This window comes from Dendropsophus ebraccatus, chromosome 9, assembly GCF_027789765.1.
Source record: "Dendropsophus ebraccatus isolate aDenEbr1 chromosome 9, aDenEbr1.pat, whole genome shotgun sequence".
Taxonomy (NCBI): domain Eukaryota; kingdom Metazoa; phylum Chordata; class Amphibia; order Anura; family Hylidae; genus Dendropsophus; species Dendropsophus ebraccatus.
Genome location: NC_091462.1, coordinates 28892508 through 28916689, shown reverse-complemented (window position 1 = coordinate 28916689; position 24182 = coordinate 28892508). Strand labels below are relative to the sequence as shown.

At 42.7% G+C, this 24182-nt stretch overlaps 1 protein-coding gene across 3 annotated transcripts; it reads left to right on the top strand.

Moving 5' to 3' along the window:
* The first annotated feature begins 7903 nt into the window (after positions 1 to 7903).
* Positions 7904 to 16397, top strand: KLHL23 (kelch like family member 23). Of its 3 annotated transcripts, none has more exons than XM_069985119.1 (4): positions 7904 to 7958; positions 8916 to 10153; positions 15116 to 15268; positions 15364 to 16397. In XM_069985119.1, the coding sequence occupies exons 2-4, from the start codon at positions 8941 to 8943 to the stop codon at positions 15672 to 15674; spliced, it is 1677 nt and encodes a 558-aa protein (XP_069841220.1). In that variant the 5' UTR covers positions 7904 to 7958; positions 8916 to 8940; the 3' UTR covers positions 15675 to 16397. The 3 variants fall into 3 exon arrangements, with proteins under 3 accessions (XP_069841220.1, XP_069841218.1, XP_069841219.1); XM_069985117.1 differs by having other exon boundaries at positions 7927 to 8012; XM_069985118.1 differs by lacking the exon at positions 7904 to 7958 and adding an exon at positions 8629 to 8696.
* Positions 16398 to 24182: the final 7785 nt, after the last annotated feature.

Here is a 24182-nt window from a genome sequence, read left to right as displayed (position 1 = left end):
AAGAGTTTTCCAGAGCACAGGGGGGCAGCACAGGAGAAACATTCTTCAAATAGACTACAGATCTTAGTTACTTAGTCACATAATATTTTTTAGAAAGAAATTGAACTGTTTAGAAGAGAGTAGGAATTCTGCAAATTTCTCTACTACATAAAAGGGACAGGGAAACCCCTAAAGCCAAGACATATTTAAAGGGGTTAGGCATCGGCAACCCCTTTTAAGTGTTGTTGATGGCTTCCTTAATTCTCCCACGTATAGAGTTGCTAAAAATGTGGAGAATATGGAACGTCCGCCATCACTATAATGCCTGAGAACAAACGTCCAGATTTTAGGGTGATGTACATCTCCGTCCCTAAGCTTCTGCACATTGGAACGAGTATAAGGCAGCTATATATTGAAAGTGTTAGGGTAGAAAGTACAAAGGTGGTGGTATAAGGAGATCTTCAATCTTTACAATGACATTTTATGCAGCTTGCCATCCACAGGAAAACATTCAGGCTGCTAGAGCCCTTTTACATATCACCAGAAGTTTGGTGGCCAGACACAATACCGGCGTCAAACTCAGGCCTTCCAGCTGTTACAAAACTCCCTTTGAGAGTGTGGGTATATGGGGTTGGAGCAGTGACCTGGAAGACAATGACCTTCATTCTTGTGATCGGGTGGTGTCCTACTGCAGGGATCCCACTGATCAGCTAGTTGTTACCTATTCTGTGGATATTCCCTTTAAGCCTTTAAATCTAGGTATAAACTTGAGAACATCTGCCTAAATGAGGGTGACCTGATAAGTGATATCTTTCTCCATCCCTTGACTTTTCTGTCATCCTGACAATATTCAGGCATGTCATTGTAACGGAGTGTGTTGGTGAATGTGAACGCTAAATAAAAGATGACCTGTATTTCCATTCCATGAATGACATAGGTAGCCGTCCCCGAGCATTGATGCTAAATTACAAAGCAAATAAGATCTATTGAGAAAATCTCTGGTTGGAAGTCAACTTTTTCCAACATGGGACAAAAGAAGTAAATCCGAGTGTTACAGATTTTGCATTGTGTAAAGGTTTCCATATTTCTGGATCCGATTAGGAAATTCTGGTGGTCGTCTGTTCAGGATCTTCATCTTTTGGTGAGTGGATACAAAGAGTGTCTTCTGTACTGGAGGACCTGTCCTGTCCTGCACTAAACAGACAGCTCTTAGATGTAAGTGGGGACCTTGTAATTCTTAATTTCTCCTGTGGTGGTGCTACAGGGAAACGCTTAGTCTGTGTTCACACTAGCATAATACGAAGGGATTTGTGCGCTTCTATTAGGCCATAATACAACATATACCACTTAAAATATTTGTATTTTTTGTAGGGTTGTGAGATCTTGGATAATACCATCCAAATCCGAATTTTGAGGGTTTTTTTTGCACTAAAACCTTTTAATTTATTAACTTTACAAACTTTGTTGTTTTAAACAAGCCTCGTAGCTCCCCTCAAAAAACGCCACGTCATTTATTACGGATCTGTTCTCGGATGGATGAATCCTGATGGATCTCATTGACTTACAGTGGGGTCTGTCAGGTTCCCATTGACTTTCTGGTATTTTTGAGTAGCACTGCACTACCATCACAAATCCTGGAACCCCTTGCTAGAAAGGAGTTTGCACTAGAGAGCAGATCATAAGTTTGCACTAGAGAGCAGATCCCAGTGACGTGGGCCGTCTGGACAGCCTGTTTATGTGGCACAGTGGCGCCCAAACTGTGGAACTACAGCTCCCACAATACCCTGACTTTCTTGATGGGAGTTGTAGTTTTGCCACAGGTTGGGGAAGCGCTGATTTGGAGCATTCTGGATGCAATGCAACAGCCTTTGTATCCGGTGTCGGGAACTACATGAGGCCGAACATTACTACTGACAACAACGCGATTTTACACTTGTAAAACCTAGTTACTCATCTGCATACCTACTGTAAGGCCTGGCCAGGACGAGCGTCACTACGCAAAATATCGTTTGTCTTACAGCCGCAATACCCCGACCTTCATGGCTTTACTAAACCAAACCGCTCCGCTCATCATTGGGTTTTCCACTTGAGATGCTTATATTGTATTATTGCTGTAAGGTTACGGTCACCTCTAAAAACTACCCTACTCCCAGCCTCTATATATATATATATATATATATATATATATATAATTATTTTTAAACAAGATATGGCCCAAATGTATTCCCTTTTAGGCAACATTTAGTACATTGGAACAAATGGATCCAGCCAGTAGGGCCTTGTCATGGTATGCATCCCAGTTGGGTGTTTTTTTTAATGTATGCTATATGTAGGATAATTTTTTTTTTTTTTTAGATCTGAACGTAACTTAATAGTGTTTGCACTGTTTTGTGTGGTGATATAAATAATACTAGATGCCGCCATTTTGTGGACAGAACCACTTTAGGATTCAGGGGGATGTAGGTTGTTTCATGACCGGGATCGGTTCTGCTCAGTATTATAACCACAGGGTGACCGTATACACGTGATAACTATACTATAATAATTATATTTTCAATGACATTTCTATTCGACTATGAGAGATAATATTCTATATAATATGATGCTTATTAATAATTGTGTTATAATAAATGTATTTGTTGAAGCAATCATATCTTTGTGTCATCTCACATTTTTTTTACTTTAGTGTTTCTGGATGTCAACTCCTTCCTCTTAGGTTTGCCTTTGACTATACCAGGGATGGTAAACCTTTGGCCTTTCAGTTGTTGCAAAACTACAATTCCCATCATGACTGGACAGCCTTTGGCTGTCCAGGCATGATGGGAGTTGTAGTTTTGGATAGCTGGAAGGCTGAAGGTTTCCCATCCCTGGTCTATACATTTCTATAGCAACAACACAAGTTATGTGACTCCTTGATCCTGTCATACGTGGATTTTTATAAAAAAAAATCCTCAAAATAATTCAGCACACATTTACATGAAGGTTTTATTAGCTGCTTGCTTGGTCACAAGTGTGTTAAATGACCTTTGCAGTAAACCCGCAAAGGGTTAATATGTCAGATCACTGTGGGTACCTGTAGTCACCATGGCAACCGTGAACTGTGAGGTCAATCACTTATGTCATAAAGAAGGTTCCATAAAAAAAGGCCCGCTGCCTGGATCAGTGCCATCTTGGATGCGCCAGAGGACCTTGAGCTTGACTACATTACTCTCCTACCCTTGATACAATTTGGAGGTTCTAGCAGGGAAAAGGGGTGGTCTGCTTTAAGCTACCCCTTAAAGGGAGAAGAGAAACATTCACCTAGCCATTAATCAGGTGACAGATACAGCCGCCAGATCTCTCACTCACATCCGGTGTCTTATATTTATAATCTAAAATGATCTAAAAATGTACAAATTCTTAACCTATCTTATATTGATATTACCCTCTAGGCCCAAAGGAGGGGGCTACTCACCAGCCATGGCTCCTTTGAGGTTTCCTCCACAGGGGGGTTTTCCTCACCTGAGTGCTGGAGGGTGACTCTTCGAGAGTCAAGGGTCTGCCATTTTCAATGTCATGTAATTTTAAATAAAATTGTGACCATTTCAAACCTGATAACGTGCCATGTCTTTTGTTTTGCATTTTTGGGTTTCATTCATTTTGCTTGGGAGATTGGGGTCCATCACATATTGCAAGACAGCTGCCTGCTACACAGAACCTCCACAAGCCAGGGACACTAAAACTTTAAAAACAAGAAAGAAATGTATAACTGTCACGGCCGCGGCGGCTTCCCGCGTTCCGGGTTGCCGCCGCGACCGCCTCCTGTCCCGTGCAGCCGCCGGGGTCCTTGTGTAGGGACCCGGCGCTGCTGCTGCTTCGGCCCCTGGGGCGCCTCACCTCTCCTCCGTGCATGTCGCGGTCTGTGCCGGCCGGCGCGCGCGTCCCCGCCTCCTAGGGCGCGCGCGCGCCGGCTGTCTCAGATTTAAAGGGGCAGTGCGCTCCTAATTGGTTAGTGTCACCAATCACTCCCCTATAAATCCCAGCATGCCCTGTCCCTAGTGTTGGAGCCTCTACATGCTTCCCATAGCGTTTGGCCCAGCTCCCTGTTGTTCCTGTGTCCTGTCCGTTACCTGGTCCCTAGTCCCTGTTCCTGAGTCCTGTCCGTTACCTGGTCCCTAGTCCCTAATCCTGGTTCCTGTTCCCCTGTTACTCCACCTGTTCCTGTGTCCAGCCTGCCACGTGCTCTCTCATCTGCAGACTATTGCCTGTGCCATCTCCTGCCACGCCTCGCCTGCCGACACCAGCAACCAAGCCAGGGGTAGCGACCTGGGGGTCGCCTGCCGCAGCAAGTCCATCCCGCCTTGCGGCGGGCTCTGGTGAAAACCAGCGGCCCCTTAGACTCCGCTCCCTGGTGAGGTTTGTGCCATCGCTGGTGCCGGTCCAGTGGATCCACTACTCCGGGCGTTACAATAACAAAATTAAAAATATATCTGCAAGGTTTGTCAGAAGTAATAGGGACACTCCAATCATACCATATCATATCAATATGGTTAAAGCATAAATATACATTATAAACACACAACCACCCACCCATCCTGTGATATACTGTCTGCCTGTATGTGTATATATATATATATATATATATATATATATATATATATATATATATATATACATACTCAATGAGAATCCATGAACTGCATGCCAATAGTTGTGAAAGTATGAGTACATTAAAGGGGTACTCTAGCAAAATAAAAAAAAAACTCTTCAAAAATCAACTGGTGGCAGAAAGATTTGTAATTTATTTCTATAAAAAATATTTAAGTCTTCCTGTACTTATCATCTGCTGTATGTCCTACAGGAAGCGGCCTATTATTTCCAGTCTGGAGAGGAGGAAAGGTTTTCTATGGGGTATTTGCTTCTGCTCTGGATAGTTCCTGACATGGGCAGAGGTGGCAGCAGAGAGCACTGTGTCAGACTGGAAAGAATATACCACTTCCTGCAGGACATACAGCAGCTGATAAGAAATTCCGGTGTCCCACGCAGCTGAAGCATCTGTCATAGCAACATGTCAGAATGTACGACTGGTGGGGGTTTGGGTGCTGAGACCCTACTGATGGATAGAACAAATGCACAAAAATACTCAGCCATGTCCCTTTTTTTTATGCTCGGCTGTCCATGCAAAAACATATAATTATGTGGGGTAGAGGTATATCTCTGAGTCCCCTGTGAGTACCATTAGTTCACAGGTCATAACTCCAAAGAGACAAATAGATCTCTTATTTAATGCAAAGCAGGTTGTTTTTATACAGAGAGTATCATTGTGCAGTGTTACATATATTATCAAGTGATTATTATACAACACAAAGTTTTATAGCCCCAATACAGGGGTCAGTTCCCAATGCTCAGGGATCAGAGGTCCGATTAGACATGCAAAACTAGGTGCATGTCATTACCCAGTACAATTCATCTACATAAAAAACTGTAAATATAATATATTACCTATAACTGATCATGAATGATAGCATCGATTATAGCCCCATCAGCAAGTATCTATTATAGCCCACTATGATGCTATTTCCTATTGGAAACAGTCCACAAATGTGTTGTCAGGTTACACCACCCACAATTCACTGCTATGGGATTGATGGAGGTTGCTAAACTCAAATCCCATAGCAGCAGAGAAAGGTGGTGGAGACCACCGAAAAGTCGCATTGTGACCTGCTTTTTTGTTTTGCTGCACCATTTATGTCACCTGATATGGAATAAACCAGTTGTTCTTTGCATGAACTTTGGTTGTGCTCTGGGAAATCCTTTAGATAGGAGATAGATAGATAGATAGATAGATAGGAGATAGATAGGAGATAGATAGATAGATAGATAGATAGATAGATAGATAGATAGATAGATAGATAGGAGATAGATAGGAGATAGATAGATAGATAGATAGATAGATAGATAGATAGATAATAAATAGATAGGAGATAGATAGATAATAAATAGATAGATAGATAGATAGATAGATAGATAGGAAATAGATAGATAGATAGATAGATAGATAGATAGATAGATAGATAGATGGATAGATAGATAGATAGATAGATAGATAGATAGATAGATAGGAGATAGATGATAGATAGATAGATAGATAGATAGATAGATAGATAGATAGATAGGAGATAGATGATAGATAGATAGATAGATAGATAGATAGATAGATAGATAGATAGATAGATAGATAGATATAGGAAAAAGAATATAAAAGCAGCACTACCTTGTAAAACGTAGTTTGGTGCCAGCAGATTCCCCAACCAGGGGTATGAATGTCCATATACAACGAATAGTCCGCAGCACTCCAAGTTGTGAAACAAAAAGTGGTATTTATTCCAAATATATCATAATATCAAAAATAGTGACATGCAGCAAATAGACGCGACGTTTCGGCAGCCTCTACGCTGCCATTCTCAAGCTTGAGAATGGCAGCGTAGAGGCTGCCGAAACGTCGCGTCTATTTGCTGCATGTCACTATTTTTGATATTATGATATATTTGGAATAAATACCACTTTTTGTTTCACAACTTGGAGTGCTGCGGACTATTCGTTGTATATAGATAGATAGATAGATAGATAGATAGATAGGAGATAGATAGATAGATAGATAGATAGATAGATAGATAGATAGATAGGTAGGAGATAGATAGATAGATAGATAGATAGATAGATAGATAGATAGATAGATAGGAGATAGATAGATGATAGATAGATAGAGAGATAGATAGATAGGAGATAGATAGATAGATAGATAGATAGATAGATAGATAGATAGATAATAAATAGATAGATAGGAGATAGATAGGAGATAGATAGATAGATAGATAGATAGATAGATAGATAGATAGGAGATAGATAGATAGATAGATAGATAGATAGGAGATAGATAGATAGATAGATAGATAAGAGATAGATAATAGATAGATAGATAGATAGATAATAAATAAATAGATAGATAGATAATAAATAGATAGATAGATAGATAGATAGATAGATAGATAGATAGATAGATAGATAGATAATAGATAGGAGATAGATAGATAGGAGATAGATAGATAGGAGATAGATAGATAATAGATAGATAGATAGATAGGAGATAGATAATAAATAGATAGATAGGAGATAGATAATAGATAGATAGATAGATAGATAGATAGATAGATAGATAATAGATAGATAGATAGATAGATAGGAGATAGATAGATAATAAATAGATAGATAATAAATAGATAGATAGATAGATAGATAGATAGGAGATAGATAGATAGATAGATAGATAGAAGATATATAATAGATAGATAGGACATAGATGGATAGATAGATAGATAGATAATAGATAGATAGGAGATAGATAGATAGATAGATAGATAATAAATAGATAGATAGGAGATAGATAGATAGATAATAGATAGATAGATAGATAGATAGATAGATAGATAGATAGATAGATAGATAATAAATAGATAGATAGATAGATAGATAGATAGATAGATAGATAGAAGTTGTATGCTCCTTTTATTGGCATTAATATGTTCAGTAATAATAATGTGATCCCTATATATCCTACATGAATATATATAATATTGTATGAGATGTGACGCATACTATTATACCAGACATAGTGATAGAATGAGAAAAACAATATATCATGGAGTGCTATGTGATAGATTGCCAGTGACCTTTGGGAGGACCCAGGCGGTGGGAAGGGAAGGGGGATCCTGTGCATTATTGCAGGGGATGAGGAGCAGCTGGGATACCAGAATAGGATGTGACATCCCCTCCCCTCTGCACAGCGACTCTCCACAATCCCAAATCCCTGTGTGCAGCTGATGCCAAAGATGGTCAACAAGGAGGCGCTGTATCCAATGGCATCAGCCTGGGAAACACTGCAAGAGCCAAGCAGCTGAGAAGACATTAACCCCTCATAGCCCAGGCTCCGAGCTCTGCAGGTAAACAAAGATAACGCATGCGATGCCTCAATGACATGTGAGAGAGCACAGCAGGTAGGTGATGCATGCACACACATACACCAGCCTATATGCTTACACTGCTAGGGAATCAGGCTGAAACCCATTGACACATGGGAGACAATGACAAGACAAAGGGATATAATAAAATACACTCAAGTGAATGGGATTTTTCACTGGAATGTACCTATAAAGTGTCTCCTCAACCTATGACTGACATAGCTGCAGAGGGCAATGTCTGGCTATCACATGGCACATACGCCATGTATATAGGAAGTTATAGAGAGGATATATTATTGATTGGATTTGCATGCCGATGGCTCTATGCCATAGTGTTAGAACATGAGGGAGGTGACTTTATCCAAAGGCTGACAGCTCCCGGCTAATCCCAGCAGTGGATAAGAGGAAGCCCTGATGGTAATAGGTTTGCAGTTCTGCTCTGTATATACAATAACAGATCCGCAGAAGGCTGCACGGGAGGCTGCGGCTGCCCACACAATAGCAATTCATTGTGGTCATGATTATCATGGCACTCAGCAATCTGCGGGAGGCGACGTATTATTTGGGGAAGCTGGCACACATTGGGTAAATAGAAGATGCTGTTGACTGATGCTTTATGCCGACTGCAGCTAAAAGTATTAAGAAACGGATAGAGAAACTCCATGAGGCCGATTCGGATTTTCCTGTAGGCTAGATAAACAAGTGATCGAGTGACCTGGGGTAATGTATCCAGAATATATTCTATCCTATGTGTCTTTGTACTCTACCGTCTAACCTTGTAATGTATACAAGCGCACACAATAGCTCTTCTTCCCTTGGCTTTCACAACTCTATCCTGGGATTAGGTGTCAGAGTTAGTGTGTGTTGCTATTCACTTTCCAGTCCATGTATAAGTATTAATGTTATTTTGCTTTTCCTCTTCTTCTTCTTCTTCTTCAGCGCCTTGCCTCGATACCTGACAGCCATGTCACAAAAGGAGCTTGAAGAGTACTGTCTTTTATACAATGACCCAAGCCACCAGGTCGATTTCCTTGACTCATTTCGGACATTTTACAAAGAAGGTCTATTCACCGATGTCACCTTGATGAGCTCCTCCGGGAAGATCTTTAAGTGCCATAAGGCCGCTTTGGCCGCATGCAGCCATTACTTTAAGGTGATGTTCACGGCCGATATGAAGGAAAAGTCCAACAATCAGATCAAGTTGTCCGGTATCGATCACGCCATCTTGGAAGCCTTGCTGAACTATACTTACACGGCGCAGATCAAGATAACCACCAAGAACGTCCAATATCTTCTACAAGCCGCTGACCAGCTCCACTTCGTATCGGTCAAAGAGGCTTGTGAGCAGTTCCTGGTGAGACATCTGGATGTGGACAATTGTCTGGGGATGCATTCTTTTGCCGAGTTTCACGTCTGTCCAGCTTTGGAAAAGGAATCTAGAAGAATCATGGTTTCTAGGTTTCAAGAAGTTTGGACTCAAGATGAGTTTGTGGACATCAGTCTCGAAAAGCTGCTGTATATTTTCTCCCAGAAGACCCTCAATGTGTGGACGGTGGAGGCTCTTCTCCAGCCCCTCATCCGATGGATTGCACATGATTCCAGGAATCGGCTTGAACATATTTATGAGCTACTGAAATGTATTGAAGTTGACGTAGATGAGGATCATCTCAGGACCTCGCTGGAGTTGCACAAAAAACATCTACTCAACGAAAATAAGATACAGTCTTTACTGTATTACGCTTTACAGACTAAATCACAAAAAGTGCCCAAAAGATCAACAGCCAGCATGTTTATAGTCGGGGGCTACTACTGGCACCCCTTATCCGAAGTGCACATCTGGGATCCTGAAAGCAACAACTGGATTCAGGGAGCGGACATGCCCGATCACACCCGAGAGAGCTACAGTGCAACCAGTTTAGGGCCTCAAGTATTCATAACTGGTGGCTACAGGACAGATAACATAGAGGCGCTGAACACCGTATGGATTTATAATACAGAGACGGATGAATGGACAGAGGGAAGCCCTATGCTTCACGCAAGGTACTATCACTGCTCCGTCACCCTGGGGGGCTGTGTTTATGCCTTAGGAGGTTACAGAAAAGGAGCCCCTGCCCAAGAAGCTGAATTTTATGATCCATTAAAAAAGGCCTGGTTTCCAATTGCAAACATGATAAAAGGTAGGTAGACTTGTGCAAAAAGTCAGATCACTCAGAATATGTGCACCTGATAATGCAAAAATATACATGTAATTATTTATATGGAATATATATATATGCATGCACATTGGTACCTCGGTTTAAGAGTTACTTGGATTAAGGGCGTTTTGCAAGAGGAGCTCACAGTTTCAAAATTGTAACTTGTTTTAGGAGCATTGCTTTGGTTTAAGAGCTCCCTGTACTGGGTGGGAGTGAAAGTTGGGAAGGGGCATGGTCTACATAGTGGGGTCTAGAGCCCTGTATTCTTACCCAGGAAGTCTCCCTCACCTTCCAAATCATAGCAGATTCAGGACTGTAGAGGTAATCTCTTCATAGCTGTACCCCCTCTCTCCCCGGACAGAGAGTGCTGCATGTATGTGCCCCCATCTGCCCTGCTCATTCCTTCATGTTCCCTGCAGTCTCCCATCCTCTTTATTCCTGCTATAATGTGCCTACACTTACACTCAGCTATACACACTGCTGCTACAATGTGCCTGCACTCGCACTCAGCTATACACACTGCTGCTATAATGTGCCTGCACTTACACTCAGCTATACACACTGCTGCTATAATGTGCCTGCACTTACATTTGGCTATACACACACCGTTGCTATAATGTGCCTGCACTTACACTCAGCCATTCACACTGCTGTATAGAAAAGTTTCTGTCACTGTCCTCCTGCACAGCTCAGTGATTCTCACTTCCTAATTGGTTGATGCTGAACATGCCCCTCTTCCCCACTGTGGTCATGTGACCACACAGACCTCTGACAGCAGCCCTGCTTCTCTAGTCTAGCCTGTTGTACTACGCTACTGCATTGTGTGGATCTGCATCTCCATTCTGTATCTACAAACTGCTGCTGTTTCTTCAGCTTTATGCACTTACTATACATTATACACATGCTGATTGCTATACTGTTCAGTAACTTATAATATCACATATTCGGCTGTTTCTGATTGATTGATTGATTGTTTGTTTCATTTGTTGTACATGTTATTCAGAATAATAAATCATTGTTTTTGGGGTGTGGAACCGATTCTCTGCATATCAGTGATTTCTTATGAGAAAATTTGCTTTGGTATAAGAGTGGATTTGGATTACAAGCACGGTCCTGGTACGAATTATGCTCGTAATCCAAGGCACCACTGTACTATCAGAAATGTTGCACAACTGAAATCTAAAATAAAATCTCGGCACATACCAGTAGTACATCAAGAGGCTAAAGGGTGTGTTTACACGTACAGGATTTGCTATGTTCACACAACGTATATTTTCGTAAAATCACGGTCGTTGTACAACGGCTGTGATTATTACGAAAATATATGTTACCTCTCCGTCTATGGGATTGGCCGGGATGATCTTTTGAGAGACCGAACGTGTAATTTATTTCCAGTACTTATCAGCTGCTGTATATATAAAGTAGAGTTTTCTTTCCAGACACAGTGCTCTCTGCTGCCACCTCTGTCCATGTCAAGAACTTTCAAGAAGTGTCAAAGGTTTTCTATGGGGATTTGCTGCTGCTCTGGACGGTTTCTGACACGAACCGAGATGGCAGCAGAGAGCAGTGTGTCAGACTGGAAAGAATACACCACTTCCTGCAGGACATACAGCAGTTGATACGTACTGAGACTTTTAAATAGAAGTAAATTACAAAACTAACTTTATGAAACCGATTGATTTGAAAGATTTGTTTTTGGCCAGAGTACCTCTATAAAGGGGGTTTTCCCGTGATATGTTTTGATGGTTTACCCTCAGGATAGGCCAGCAATATCTGATCTGACACCCCTGATGATCAGATGTTTGGCATAGCTGTGGCACCCAGATCTGTAGTGATTTCAATGGGGCCTACAGCATTACAGTATGACAACTTTATCAAACTGCTGCTTAGACTTTTGGTTAAGATCAATTGCAGTATCTGTTCTTTTCAGCCACTGAGAAAGAATGAAATCAGATATACACAGAATGGAGGTTTCAGCTAACAGTGGTTGGCTACAAGCCTACCCTGAGGATAGGTCTGACCATTAGATGCAGGTTGGGAGAGTGCCGAGATGCAGAAATTTTCAGAAATGGTGACTTCAGGGTGCCGTAACTGACTGGGATGGGGATGCCGCTAAATGATAGAACTGAACATGCACTTTACTTTCCCTCTCTTGAGTACTCACCTCTGGTTTTCTGGCCTTCTCGCTGCTGGTCACTGTTAGAACATTTTTATTGCTTTGCACAGTGCACATCTGATTTGTTTATTCATGTTTGTCATTGTGTGTTCACCTTACACAAGCATTTCTTACTAGGATCCTTCAGAGTGTGATGACCTCCTGGAGGTCTAGGAGAGGTATATGTGTCTATGGGTGGTATTACACGGGCCGAGCAGGGCCTGATAATACCTGTAAACGAGCAGCGATCTGCTAGATCGCCGTTCGTTTACTGGGCCTATTACACGGCCCGATAATCGTTAAACAAGGGCTGCAAGGACATCATTACCGATGTCCTTGCAGCCCTTGTATAACTATATACATTACCCATCCACGTTCCAGCTGTCAGCTGACAGGCCACTCTGACGTTACAGCGCGCGGGACCCAGGGAGAAGAAGGCCGCAGCAGCAGCCCTGGAACATGGATGGGTAATGTATATCGTTAGTCGTCTCCCATGCACCGCTATTACACGTAGCGGTGCGCGGTCGCCGCCCGACAAAAGTAGGTCAGAACCTATATCAACGATCAGCCGATGATCGTTGTCATCGGCTGATCGTTGTATTTATTACATGGAACAATAATCGTCCGAATCGGCCCGATTCGGCCGATTATCGTTCCATGTAATAGTACCCTATGAGGTTCCTTACCTCCCTGCCACCCCAGATCTCTGAGCTCAGAGAAGCCGCCCAGTATTGTGTCCCTTAGTGGACACTGGGGCGGCCGCCTGCGGGAAGCCAGGAGCAGTCTTGGCTCCCTCTAAGCTTCGAGATGAAGGGGGGACATTAATTCTAGACCCTGGCAGGGGACTTTTGGCCCAGAGGAGAGGGGAAGATTTGTCAAGAATTTAGGAGAAGGGCTCACGATAGACTACATCCTAGGGCACTTTTTGTGTAACACGTTAGCACTTCTTTATGGGCTTAAGTCATAGAAAAAAACTTCATCCCTATATCTTATCTTCCTACACCACATTAGGGAAATGGGATTATTTTAAATCACTGTTAAAAGGATATTCCCCTCAAACTTTTCATATGTTGCTGTCCATGGTGAGACTAACAATTCTTTCCATGCCTATTATTATCTATTCAGCCTCCTTTACTCAGTTCTAAGCTGCTGCTTTCTGCTAAAGACACAAAAATCTGTGTGTGAGTATTTCTCTCTGTCTCCTGCTCCCTTGTGAGACAGCTGATGTAAATAAGTCCAGGGCAGGCTTTATCTGCAACATTTTAGCTTCTTTGTAAAGCAGAGAGGGTTATTCTGAGGTTAAGTTTCTGACCATCTTACTTTGATTAACCCTCCCGGAATTGCAGACAAAGCCAGTCAGGGAATTGTTTACATCAGCAGTCTCAGAAGGGAGGGGGAGACAGAAATGAGCAGCTCAGAACTGGGTGAGGAAACACTGAATAGATAACAACAAGTATTGAATAAATTGTTAGTCTCACTATGAGCAGCAACATCTCAAAAGTTATGTTTCAAGGGAATACCCCTTTAAACATGCTGGTATTTGTAGTGCAACAAAAGCTGGAGTTGATTCCGTTCCCTGTGAGTGTCTAAGGCCTCTGATGGGTGTAGTAGTCATGTTTTTGATTGAAAATAAAGGAGTATATGGAAATTTATTATCTACTATAATGTCCATATAAAAATGATACACACTGCAGATTTATATACTGTATTTTAATATACAGTGGCACCTTGGATTAGGAGGATAATTCATTCCAGGACCGTGCTTGTAATCCAAATCACTCTTAAACCAAAGCAAATTTTCCCTTAAGAAATCATTAAAATGCAGACAACTGGTTCCACACCCCAAAATAATGATTTTTATTAGAAAGCTGGATGTGTCATATTATGTTACTGTACAGTATAGAAATCAGCATGTGGTTTATAATGTATAGTAATTGTGTAAGAATGAAAAAAACAGCAGCAGTTTTTAGATACAGAATGGAGATGCAGATCCCCATAATTCAGTAGTGTGGTACAACAGGCTAGAATAGAGAAGCAGGGCTGCTGTCAGAGGTCTGTGAGGGGAAATAATCCCAATGGGGAAGGGGTGTGTGTTCAGCATGGACCAATCAGGAAATGAGAATCACAGAGTTGTGCAGGAGGACAGTGACAAACTTTTATATACAGCAGTGTAAATGGTTGAGTGTGAGTGCAGGCACATTATAGCAGTAGTGTATATAGGTGAGTGTAAGTGTAGGCACATTATAGCAGTAGTGTGTATAGCTGAGTGTAAGTGCAGGAACATTATAGCAGGAATGGAGAGGATGGGAAACACAAGGGCTGACAGAGACTGCAGGGAGCATGAAGGAATGAGCAGGACAGATGTGGGCACATAAATGTCAGGGGAGAAAGGGGTTACAGCTATGAGGAGATTACCTCCACAGTCCTGTCCTCTGATGCGAGCCTCAGCTTGAAGTGGATCTGCTATGATTTGGAAGGTGAAGGAGACTTCCTGGGTCAGAGTACAGTGCTCTAGACCCCACTATGCAGACCATGCCCCTCCCCGACTTTCCCACCCAGTACAGAGAGATCTTAAACCAAAGCGATGCTCTTAAACCAAGTTACAATTTTGAAAAACCGTGAGCTCCTCTTGCAAAACGCTCTTAATCCAAGTTACTCTTGAGCCAAGGTACCACTGTATATCCATGTGTCATTTATTAATCTTCATTTCTAGCCAAACTCTCTTATAATGTCTACTGATTGAAGGGAATGATGTATTTGCTAATTTTTCCATGTCATTCTGGTGACAGGTGTTGGAAATGCCACGGCCTGTGTGCTGCGTGATGTCATCTATGTCAGTGGAGGGCACTATGGATACAGGGGAAGTTGCACATATGATAAAATTCAGAGCTTTCACTCCGATTTAAATGAATGGAGCATCTTATCCGTGTGTCCACATCCAGGTATGGGCAACATGTATCACCGATGAGCTGCATTCCACTCACAGCAATCATATGTAATCTATAAAAATAACATGATTGTCTTTCACCTTCCTCAGAGTATGGACTATGCTCTGTTGCACTGCAGAATAAACTTTACCTAGTGGGAGGCCAGACTACGACTACAGACTGCTATGATCTTGAAAGCAACCAGTGGGTGGAGCTTGCGCCAACCATGGAGCGGAGGATGGAATGTGGCGCCATTGTCATGAATGGGTTTATATACATCACTGGAGGCTACTCCTGGTCTAAGGGCACCTACCTGCAGAGCATAGAGAAGTACAATCCTGAATCTGACAAATGGGAACTGGTGGGAAATCTTCCAAGCCCTATGCGTTCCCATGGATGTGTCTGTGTATATAATGTATAGGAAAGTGCAATGAGTGTTATACATGGTAAATTATTCAATGTGAAGTCTAATACATCAGCTCAGGTCCATGGGATTAAATTGGTCCCAGATTATTACACAATTGGCATTGGTCTGGCATCCAATCTGGTGTGTTGCTAAACTCAACCTAGATCTACTCACTGAATAGTTTTGGTTGGTCGTGCTTAAAGGTTTCTTTCAATTTTTTTCTAATCTTTATATAATGGAAACATTAATATCCCCAAGTCCTAATAATTTCTGAAATCTCTGCTTGCTGTCAGTGAATGGAATTATTTTGGCGACTACTCTAAAACAGCCATGCCCCTGTATGATCAGGTCTAGATAACAAATAGTTTACCAGCAAGCAGAGGTCTTAGGCCCAGTACCACTGTAACAGTATTGTAATGAATCCCTTTAAGCCATAACCACATAAAGTTCACAGTTAACCCTTAGGCGCCATTTATGCTGTGCAGAATTCTTGTCCAGTATAATGCAGTCCATTTCTGTGTTGGTGCTTGGTAATATAGCCATAGAATACATGCACATGTCTGCAGGACTGGATGACCTTCTAATTTTGTATGAGGGTGTTGTGATGAACGGATCAGATATGTTGGATTTCAATTTTTTTTCTGGGAGTTGAGCTGCCTCCAGCAGTCTGGCAGCAGCCTACTACATGCTCTCCCTTAAAAATAGATGCACTCATGGGCAGGCAATGCATGCATGTGTATGGGGCGATCTGGTCCATGTACTACATTCCTTCAGGCACCTCACACTAAATTATTATACTTAGTGTCCAGTGCTGCAGTATATGTGGCTATATCTGTAGACAATACCACATTTGTCATATATACCTGTATGTGGGCTTTCAGGGAGACAACAGATAATACCGGGTTGATTCAATACATTTTATACAATCGCACTATGAACACTGGGAATTTACTCTATTATTCTTTATGAGGTGATGGCAGTGGGTGCAGACACTCATATAGGCCAAATTCACCCCATATAGGCCGCATTCCCCTCATATAGGCCGCATTCACCCCATATAGGTAGCATTCACCTCATATAGGTAGCATTCACCTTACACAGGAAACACGGAAATGCAGCCCCCAATACCCCCCTGAAATAAGACTAACAAGCATTTGGAATATAAAGGCCGTGGCACTTTAATAAGGGTAAGCAAATACACTGTTAAGTACCAATATCATAAATAATCAAATAATTTAATCAATAAATAAATCAATAAATAAATAACCGAGCCATAGCTTAACAGAAGGACATGCCCGCCCTGAGAGCAGGGCGACAATACCCCCTCTATCAAAGTGCCACGACAAAATCCTTGAACATAAGGGAGGGCGGGTGGGAGCAGCTTCTTCTGTACAGCTACTCTGACTGACACAGCTGAGAGCCGGCTCCCCTATAAATACCATTCCAAATCTCCCGCTCTCAGCCAGCTGACCAATCCAAACAGAGGGCACCTTTCTATTTTTAGCTCACTGTATTCCCACACAGCTGTAATCACCAATCACAACGCTGGCTGTTGCTAAGCAGAATCTCCAAGGCTTGTGGTACCTGTAGGAATAGAAAGAAGGGGGGGGGAGAGAACAACTACCACATACATGTAAAACCAAACTTGTACTAAAAAGGGGGGTGGGGGCGCAATCCCGTGTGTCCCCCTTTTATAAAGGGGGGCCCTTTACACGGAAATGCAGCCCCCAATACCCCCCTGAAATAAGACTAACAAGCATTTGGAATATAAAGGCCGTGGCACTTTAATAAGGGTAAGCAAATACACTGTTAAGTACCAATATCATAAATAATCAAATAATTTAATCAATAAATAAATCAATAAATAAATAACCGAGCCATAGCTTAACAGAAGGACATGCCCGCCCTGAGAGCAGGGCGACAATACCCCACCTGCCTGGTCAGAGAAGCTGACCAGGCCCCACCTCCAACAGTGCCACGGCACCCAATTCTATAATTGACTGAAAATTGGCATTTAGAATGTCTGACCCAATGTCGGATAGGTGCACGAGGTCAGACCAATAAAGGCCGGGTAAATATCCCTCAAGGTCCAGGTGCCTAAATGATAGGCCACCTAGAGAGGGGATAAATTTAGACACTGCAAAGTTAATACGCTTCCTAATTTTTTCATAGAAGTACAGTCCTTTGCGCATCCAGGAGAGACGAGGAATGATCTCAGAAAAAAAAACTAAAATACACTCAGGAAAAAATACATTTAAACAACGACAGATCCCTCTTGATCTCCACAATAAGTCCAGAGTTTTTAATTTTCCTATGTCATCGCCCCCGGCGTGTATAATTAAAATATCCGGGGGGGGGGGCAGAGCTGAGGCTAGACTATGCAGGATGGCATATATTTCCCTCCACCGGAGACCACTATATCCGAACCACTGCACCTCAAACTGCTCCAAGTCAAAACTCAGGTTTACCCCATAATTATGCCGCTCAGCTCTCTTGGAAGCCCATACCACAAATGAGTGGCCTAGGATCCATACACGCCTTCTCTTACCCAGGCGAAAAGCGCCAAAGAAAGCTAATGAAAATAATGCTTTAAACAAAACATCCTCAAAACTAGAACAACAAACAATATGTAAAACTTCATGTAACTTTAATAACAGATCAATAGTAATAGGGCGACGCACATCTGGAGAGACACGTCCCTTTTTGTAACCTTTAAGAACCTGTTTAATAAGGAAAAAACTAGAAATACTATGCAGACCCAGAATTTTAAAAAAGAACGAAACACCATACAAAGATTTCACTATAGCAGAGTGAGAAAGCTGTTTAGCAATTAACATATTTACAAAAGCTAATGACAACCACACATCATGTTGTAGATGGTGCTCCTGTAAGGAAAAACAAAAGACTTCCACTGGGACCATGCAACTGCGTAGGCAGTCCAAGTACGAGGTGCCACTGACTTCCTAATTAGCTGCGCTGTTAGTCCCAGATCGGCGACCACAAGTGATTTGGGCAAGCAGTGCCCACAGCCACCGCCTCCGAAGCCAGACGCCGGAAATCTGCAAACTGACCACGAGATAAAGAATCAGCTATAGTGTTCTTACTACCCTGTAAATGTACAGCCTTTAGCCAGATCTTATTAGACATACAGTACAATACTAAGTGGCGTAACAATTTTATAACCATGGCTGATTTTGAAGACAGGCAATTCACTGCATAAATGACTCCTTTATTATCCGACCTTAATAACACCGGGAATAATTCTAACAGAACAATATTCTTCCATACACCAGCCTGGACCCATGTATCAGGCCAAGGCTCAGCTGACCACTGTCCAGCAAAATAAGCCCCGTAACCGTGAGCACTCGCCGCATCAGTATATAAAGCAATAGCATCAGACTCTACAAACTCCGGTAAAAAGACAGAATGACCATTCAAAGTAGATACAAACTCCAACCACATGCTCAGATCCTCCTTAAGCGGTTTGGTAAGGCGGATGTGAGCACGGGGAGATTTTAAACCAGCAGTAGCTGCATAGAGTCTCTTAGAAAATATACGACCCATAGGAATGACACGCATAATAAAAGCCAACAAACCTAAAACTGATTGCAATTCCTTTAAAGTCACCTTAACTTTCTGTAACATACACTTCAATGCGCATTTTAATCTGGATAACTTTTAATCTGAATTCCATTCTCACTGTATCCAATGTGATACCTAGAAACTCTAAACAGTGACACGGCAATAAACCAATAAACCGAAAATCGTCTAGGTAGTGAACGACGGCACCATCCGGTACCCCATAATTCACCATCCAGTGCAGAAACGTTGCAAAAAAAAAAAACTCAAAAGTAATAGCATGAAAGAGTAAAACCCATTGGTAAACAACGATAAAAGTAATAATTATTCTCAAAACAAAAACCAAGTGAACTAAAACCTTCAGGATTAACCAGTAACAAACAGAACGCAGACTTTATATCACATTTAGCTAACAGGGCCCGAACACCAAAAAACACGAATAACTCTTACAGCGTCATTTAATGAAGCATAAGAAACTGATGACAAAGATTTATCTGCATTATCATTCAAGGAAGAGTGCAACGGGTAAGATAAATGATGAATTAACCTGTACTCCCCTGGCTCCTTTTTAGGGACCAATCCTAAGGGGGAGATGCGAAAGTTAGGAAAGGGGGGTGCAGAAAAAGGTCCCGCAACCCTCCCTTCCCGAACTTCCTTCATTATTTTGTCCCCAACCACGGCCTCATGCAAGGACACAGATTTTAAATTGTCCACCACCACGCATCCTAAACCATCCTAAGGCGGAACATCAAAACCAATTGAGAACCCATGAATAATCAATTCAGCTTTCTGCCTGTCTGGGAACCTGGCGAGATGAGCAACATTCTTTCCAGGCTCAAACATTTCATCATAGTTAAACCAGGCCATACCGCCAAAACTGCGGTATGCCTCTAATATATTATCCATGTGCTGAAATAAGGAGGAACACAGCTCAGGGCGCTTCTCTCCCACTACAGCACAATAGATGGTTTAATAAGCATGTAACCAGTTAAAAATAGAACGAGGTGGTGACTTTTTAACATCATCCGGTTTATCATCTGTACGCTTCACCAGCACATCCTTACTAGCAGGTAGCAATGACATCACATAATTGTAAGTGGAAGCCAAGCGGTGACATCTCACAGGCTAGAGCCTCTTTAACACAAATCTCAGGCACATCAGCACCTTCTCAATCACTGGCGTATTACAAGAAGCAGAGCGCTCTGCTCCCAGGCTAGAGCCTCTTTAACACAAATCTCAAGAAGCAGAGCGCTCTGCTCCCAGGCTAGAGCCTCTTTAACACAAATCTCAAGAAGCAGAGCACTCTGCTCCCAGGCTAGAGCCTCTTTAACACAAATCTCAGGCACACCAGCATACTTCTCAATCACTGGCGTATTACAAGAAGCAGAGCGCTCTGCTCCCAGGCTAGAGCCTCTTTAACACAAATCTCAAGAAGCAGAGCGCTCTGCTCCCAGGCTAGAGCCTCTTTAACACAAATCTCAAGAAGCAGAGCACTCTGCTCCCAGGCTAGAGCCTCTTTAACACAAATCTCAAGAAGCAGAGCACTCTGCTCCCAGGCTAGAGCCTCTTTAACACAAATCTCAAGAAGCAGAGCACTCTGCTCCCAGGCTAGAGCCTCTTTAACACAAATCTCAAGAAGCAGAGCACTCTGCTCCCAGGCTAGGGCCTCTTTAACACAAATCTCAGGCACATCAGCACCTTCTCAATCACTGGCGTATTACAAGAAGCAGAGCGCTCTGCTCACAGGCTAGAGCCTCTTTAACACAAATCTCAGGCACACCAGCATACTTCTCAATCACTGGCGTATTACAAGAAGCAGAGCGCTCTGAACCTGGAACTGACACATTAGGTACAGCAATCGTACTCTGAGACCACACATTAGCCAGCGGTGGACTGCTATTAAACCCTTTAGCTACCAGGGCACAAAACTTTTTCACAGCATCATTGGCAAACAAATCACTCCTGCTCACATCAGGGACAGGACCCACATTGATGTTCTCACCCACAGCTGCTGACTCCTCTCCACGGATCTGCTGCGGTGTAAACTCCTCTGCGGCACTCTGCTGGGATGCGGACACCTGCGGGGCTGCGGTCACCTGCGGGGCTGCGGACACCGGTGGGGGCGCGGTCATCTGTGGGGAGGCTGCACCGCGGCTCCTATGGGAACCTCGGCTATGATGGCGATGTGCGGGGGGTACTGCCAGAAGGGGGCGGCGGGAGGGGAGCTGAATCAGCTCTCTTACTGCTCCTACTCCGCTTATATGGCCGCTCCCCCCGGCTGCTTCTTCCTCTATGCCTCCTGTCTTCCGCAGCACTCGCCTCTTGTAATACCTCCAGGTCTCTAGGGGGCAGTATACGGCACACAATTCTCCTCTTCCTCCATACGCTAGGGAGCAACTTCCTCGGACACCGGCTCTGCTAGACACCGCCTCAGCCATGCTTCACCTCCAGCTCCTTCTGCCCTCCGGATAAGCTCAGTGAGAAGGCTCTCTATACCGACTATGGCAGCTGCTGAAACCTGTTAGCTATGTGACAGGTACTGCTGAAGCTCTTTTACAGGGACACACTAACAGCCTTGCTATGCTTACAAGCACCGCTCTAGCCCAGTGTGCCCTTAGCTCTTTCACAGAAACCAGCAGTACACATCAGAGCAGCTTCTTCTGTACAGCTACTCTGACTGACACAGCTGAGAGCCGGCTCCCCTATAAATACCATTCCAAATCTCCCGCTCTCAGCCAGCTGACCAATCCAAACAGAGGGCACCTTTCTATTTTTAGCTCACTGTATTCCCACACAGCTGTAATCACCAATCACAACGCTGGCTGTTGCTAAGCAGAATCTCCAAGGCTTGTGGTACCTGTAGGAATAGAAAGAAAGGGGGGGGAGAGAACAACTACCACATACATGTAAAACCAAACTTGTACTAAAAAGGGGGGTGGGGGCGCAATCCCGTGTGTCCCCCTTTTATAAAGGGGGGCCCTTTACATTCATCCCATATAAGCTGAATTCACCCCATATAGGCAGCATTCACCTCATATAGGATGCATTCACCCTATATAGGCCTCATTCATTTCAGATAGGCCGCATTCACCCCATATAGGCTGCATTCCCTTCATATAGGCCGCACTCACCTCATATAGGCAGCATTTCCCTCATATAGGCCTCATTCACCTCATATAGGCCACATTCACCTCAGACAGGCCACATTTACCCCATATAGGCCGCATTCACCTGATATAGGCCACATTTTCCTCAGATAGGCCGCATTCACCTTGTATAGGCCTCATTCACCTCAGATAGGCCGCATTCACCCCATATAGGCCGCATTCACCCCACATTTGCCACATTCACCCCATATAGGCCACATTTATCCCATATAGCCCACACTCACCCAATATAGGCCACACTCACCCCACATAGGCCACATTCACCTCATATAGACCACATTCACCCCATATAGGCCACATTTCATACATACGATACGATACAATAGACTTATACATACAATGATTGCACAGAAGGCAAAGCCATCACATACAGGATTTTTGCTTGATTTTTATGCTTAGGGTATCACCAAAAGCCACAGTTACTGCTGTTTTTATTCACCTATAATATCCCAACGACCCCCAAATTTCTTCTTTGATACCCAAAGTCATGCTGGTTATAAGTAGAGTAGTAAAGGTAGTGTTTCTGTCACATTTGCAAGGCCCACACTTATGCGATCTGTAACATGGGACTTTTTTTTTTATTTACTGGATGTAACTTGGTAAAAATCGAAGAAAAACATATACGTAGTTTTTGGACTATAGGACACTCTTGGGTTTAGGCGGATTTTCACACGTGATCTATGATGCAGTAAATGTAGGTCATGAGACCCATGGCTAGACTGGGCAATACAGACCATATTCATATTATGCAATAGAAAGAATGTTTTCATATTAAAGGGGTACTCCAGGGTAAAAAAAAACAACAACTTTAAATCAACTGGTGTCAGAAAATTATAAATCTCAAGTATTCCCGTACTTATCAGCTGCTGTATGTCCTGCAGGAAGTGGTGTATTCTTTCCAGTCTGACACTGTGCTCTCTGCTGCCACCTCTGTCCATGACACACTATTTCAGAATTGAAATAATACATCACTAATTTACAAATCTGTACAATTTTCTGACATTGGTTCATTTAAAAACTTTTTTTTTTTTGCTGGAGTACCCATTTAAGACTTCTCTGTTGGTTCAAGTTAAAGGGGTTGTCCAGTACAAGGAGATTTTTTAGCACAGACTCCCTGCTCATGTGCTCCTTTCATCTTGACCTGCAGCGAACTCCCACTTAGCCACACACTGCCTGAGATGGGAATTTCCTGCAAGTCAAGATGTCACCTGGAAATGCAGATCAGTAGGAATCAGGCATTGTCTGGACAACAGTGGCGGGGGATCAACTATGAGTGAGTTAATTTTTTTTTGTCTAGCGTCAAGGAGGGGTCATATTCTTTATGGTCAAGGGCAAAATAGGGGGTCAATAATTGGTGCACCAAGTCTAGGTAGTCTAATTGGTAATACTTTGCTCCCCAGTAGTTTTGGGTAAAAAATAAACATGTTCCTATTTTATGATTTGTTAGTTTATGTGTTCCATTGTTGTACCCTATGGTATACTTCCTGGGTGATGTGTTTGACAGGAAGCTGAACATGATCATTCACATAATGTTCAGCTTCCCTCCCTGCCTTTCAACCATCATACATATCTATTCTAAGCAGGAAGCGAAAAGAAAGATCAACTATCTTCAGATTTTTCTGCCGAGACCTGACTGTGGAATATGAGAAGCACACAGACTTTTTACTTGTTAACCATTGTGTTTTATAGTCCAAAACATGGGGTAATATAACTGATTAGCTACAGCATTGTTCATGTGACAATATAGACATCACAAGAATGGTGCCAATATTTATAC

Excerpts from the sequence above, each read along its gene's own strand:
- KLHL23 (XM_069985119.1), top strand. The coding sequence starts at position 8,941 with ATGTCACAAAAGGAGCTTGAAGAGTACTGTCTTTTATACAATGACCCA. Across the intron at positions 10,154-15,115 it reads AATTGCAAACATGATAAAAG|GTGTTGGAAATGCCACGGCC; the intron begins GTAGGTAGACTT and ends TTCTGGTGACAG. Across the intron at positions 15,269-15,363 it reads ATCCGTGTGTCCACATCCAG|AGTATGGACTATGCTCTGTT; the intron begins GTATGGGCAACA and ends CACCTTCCTCAG.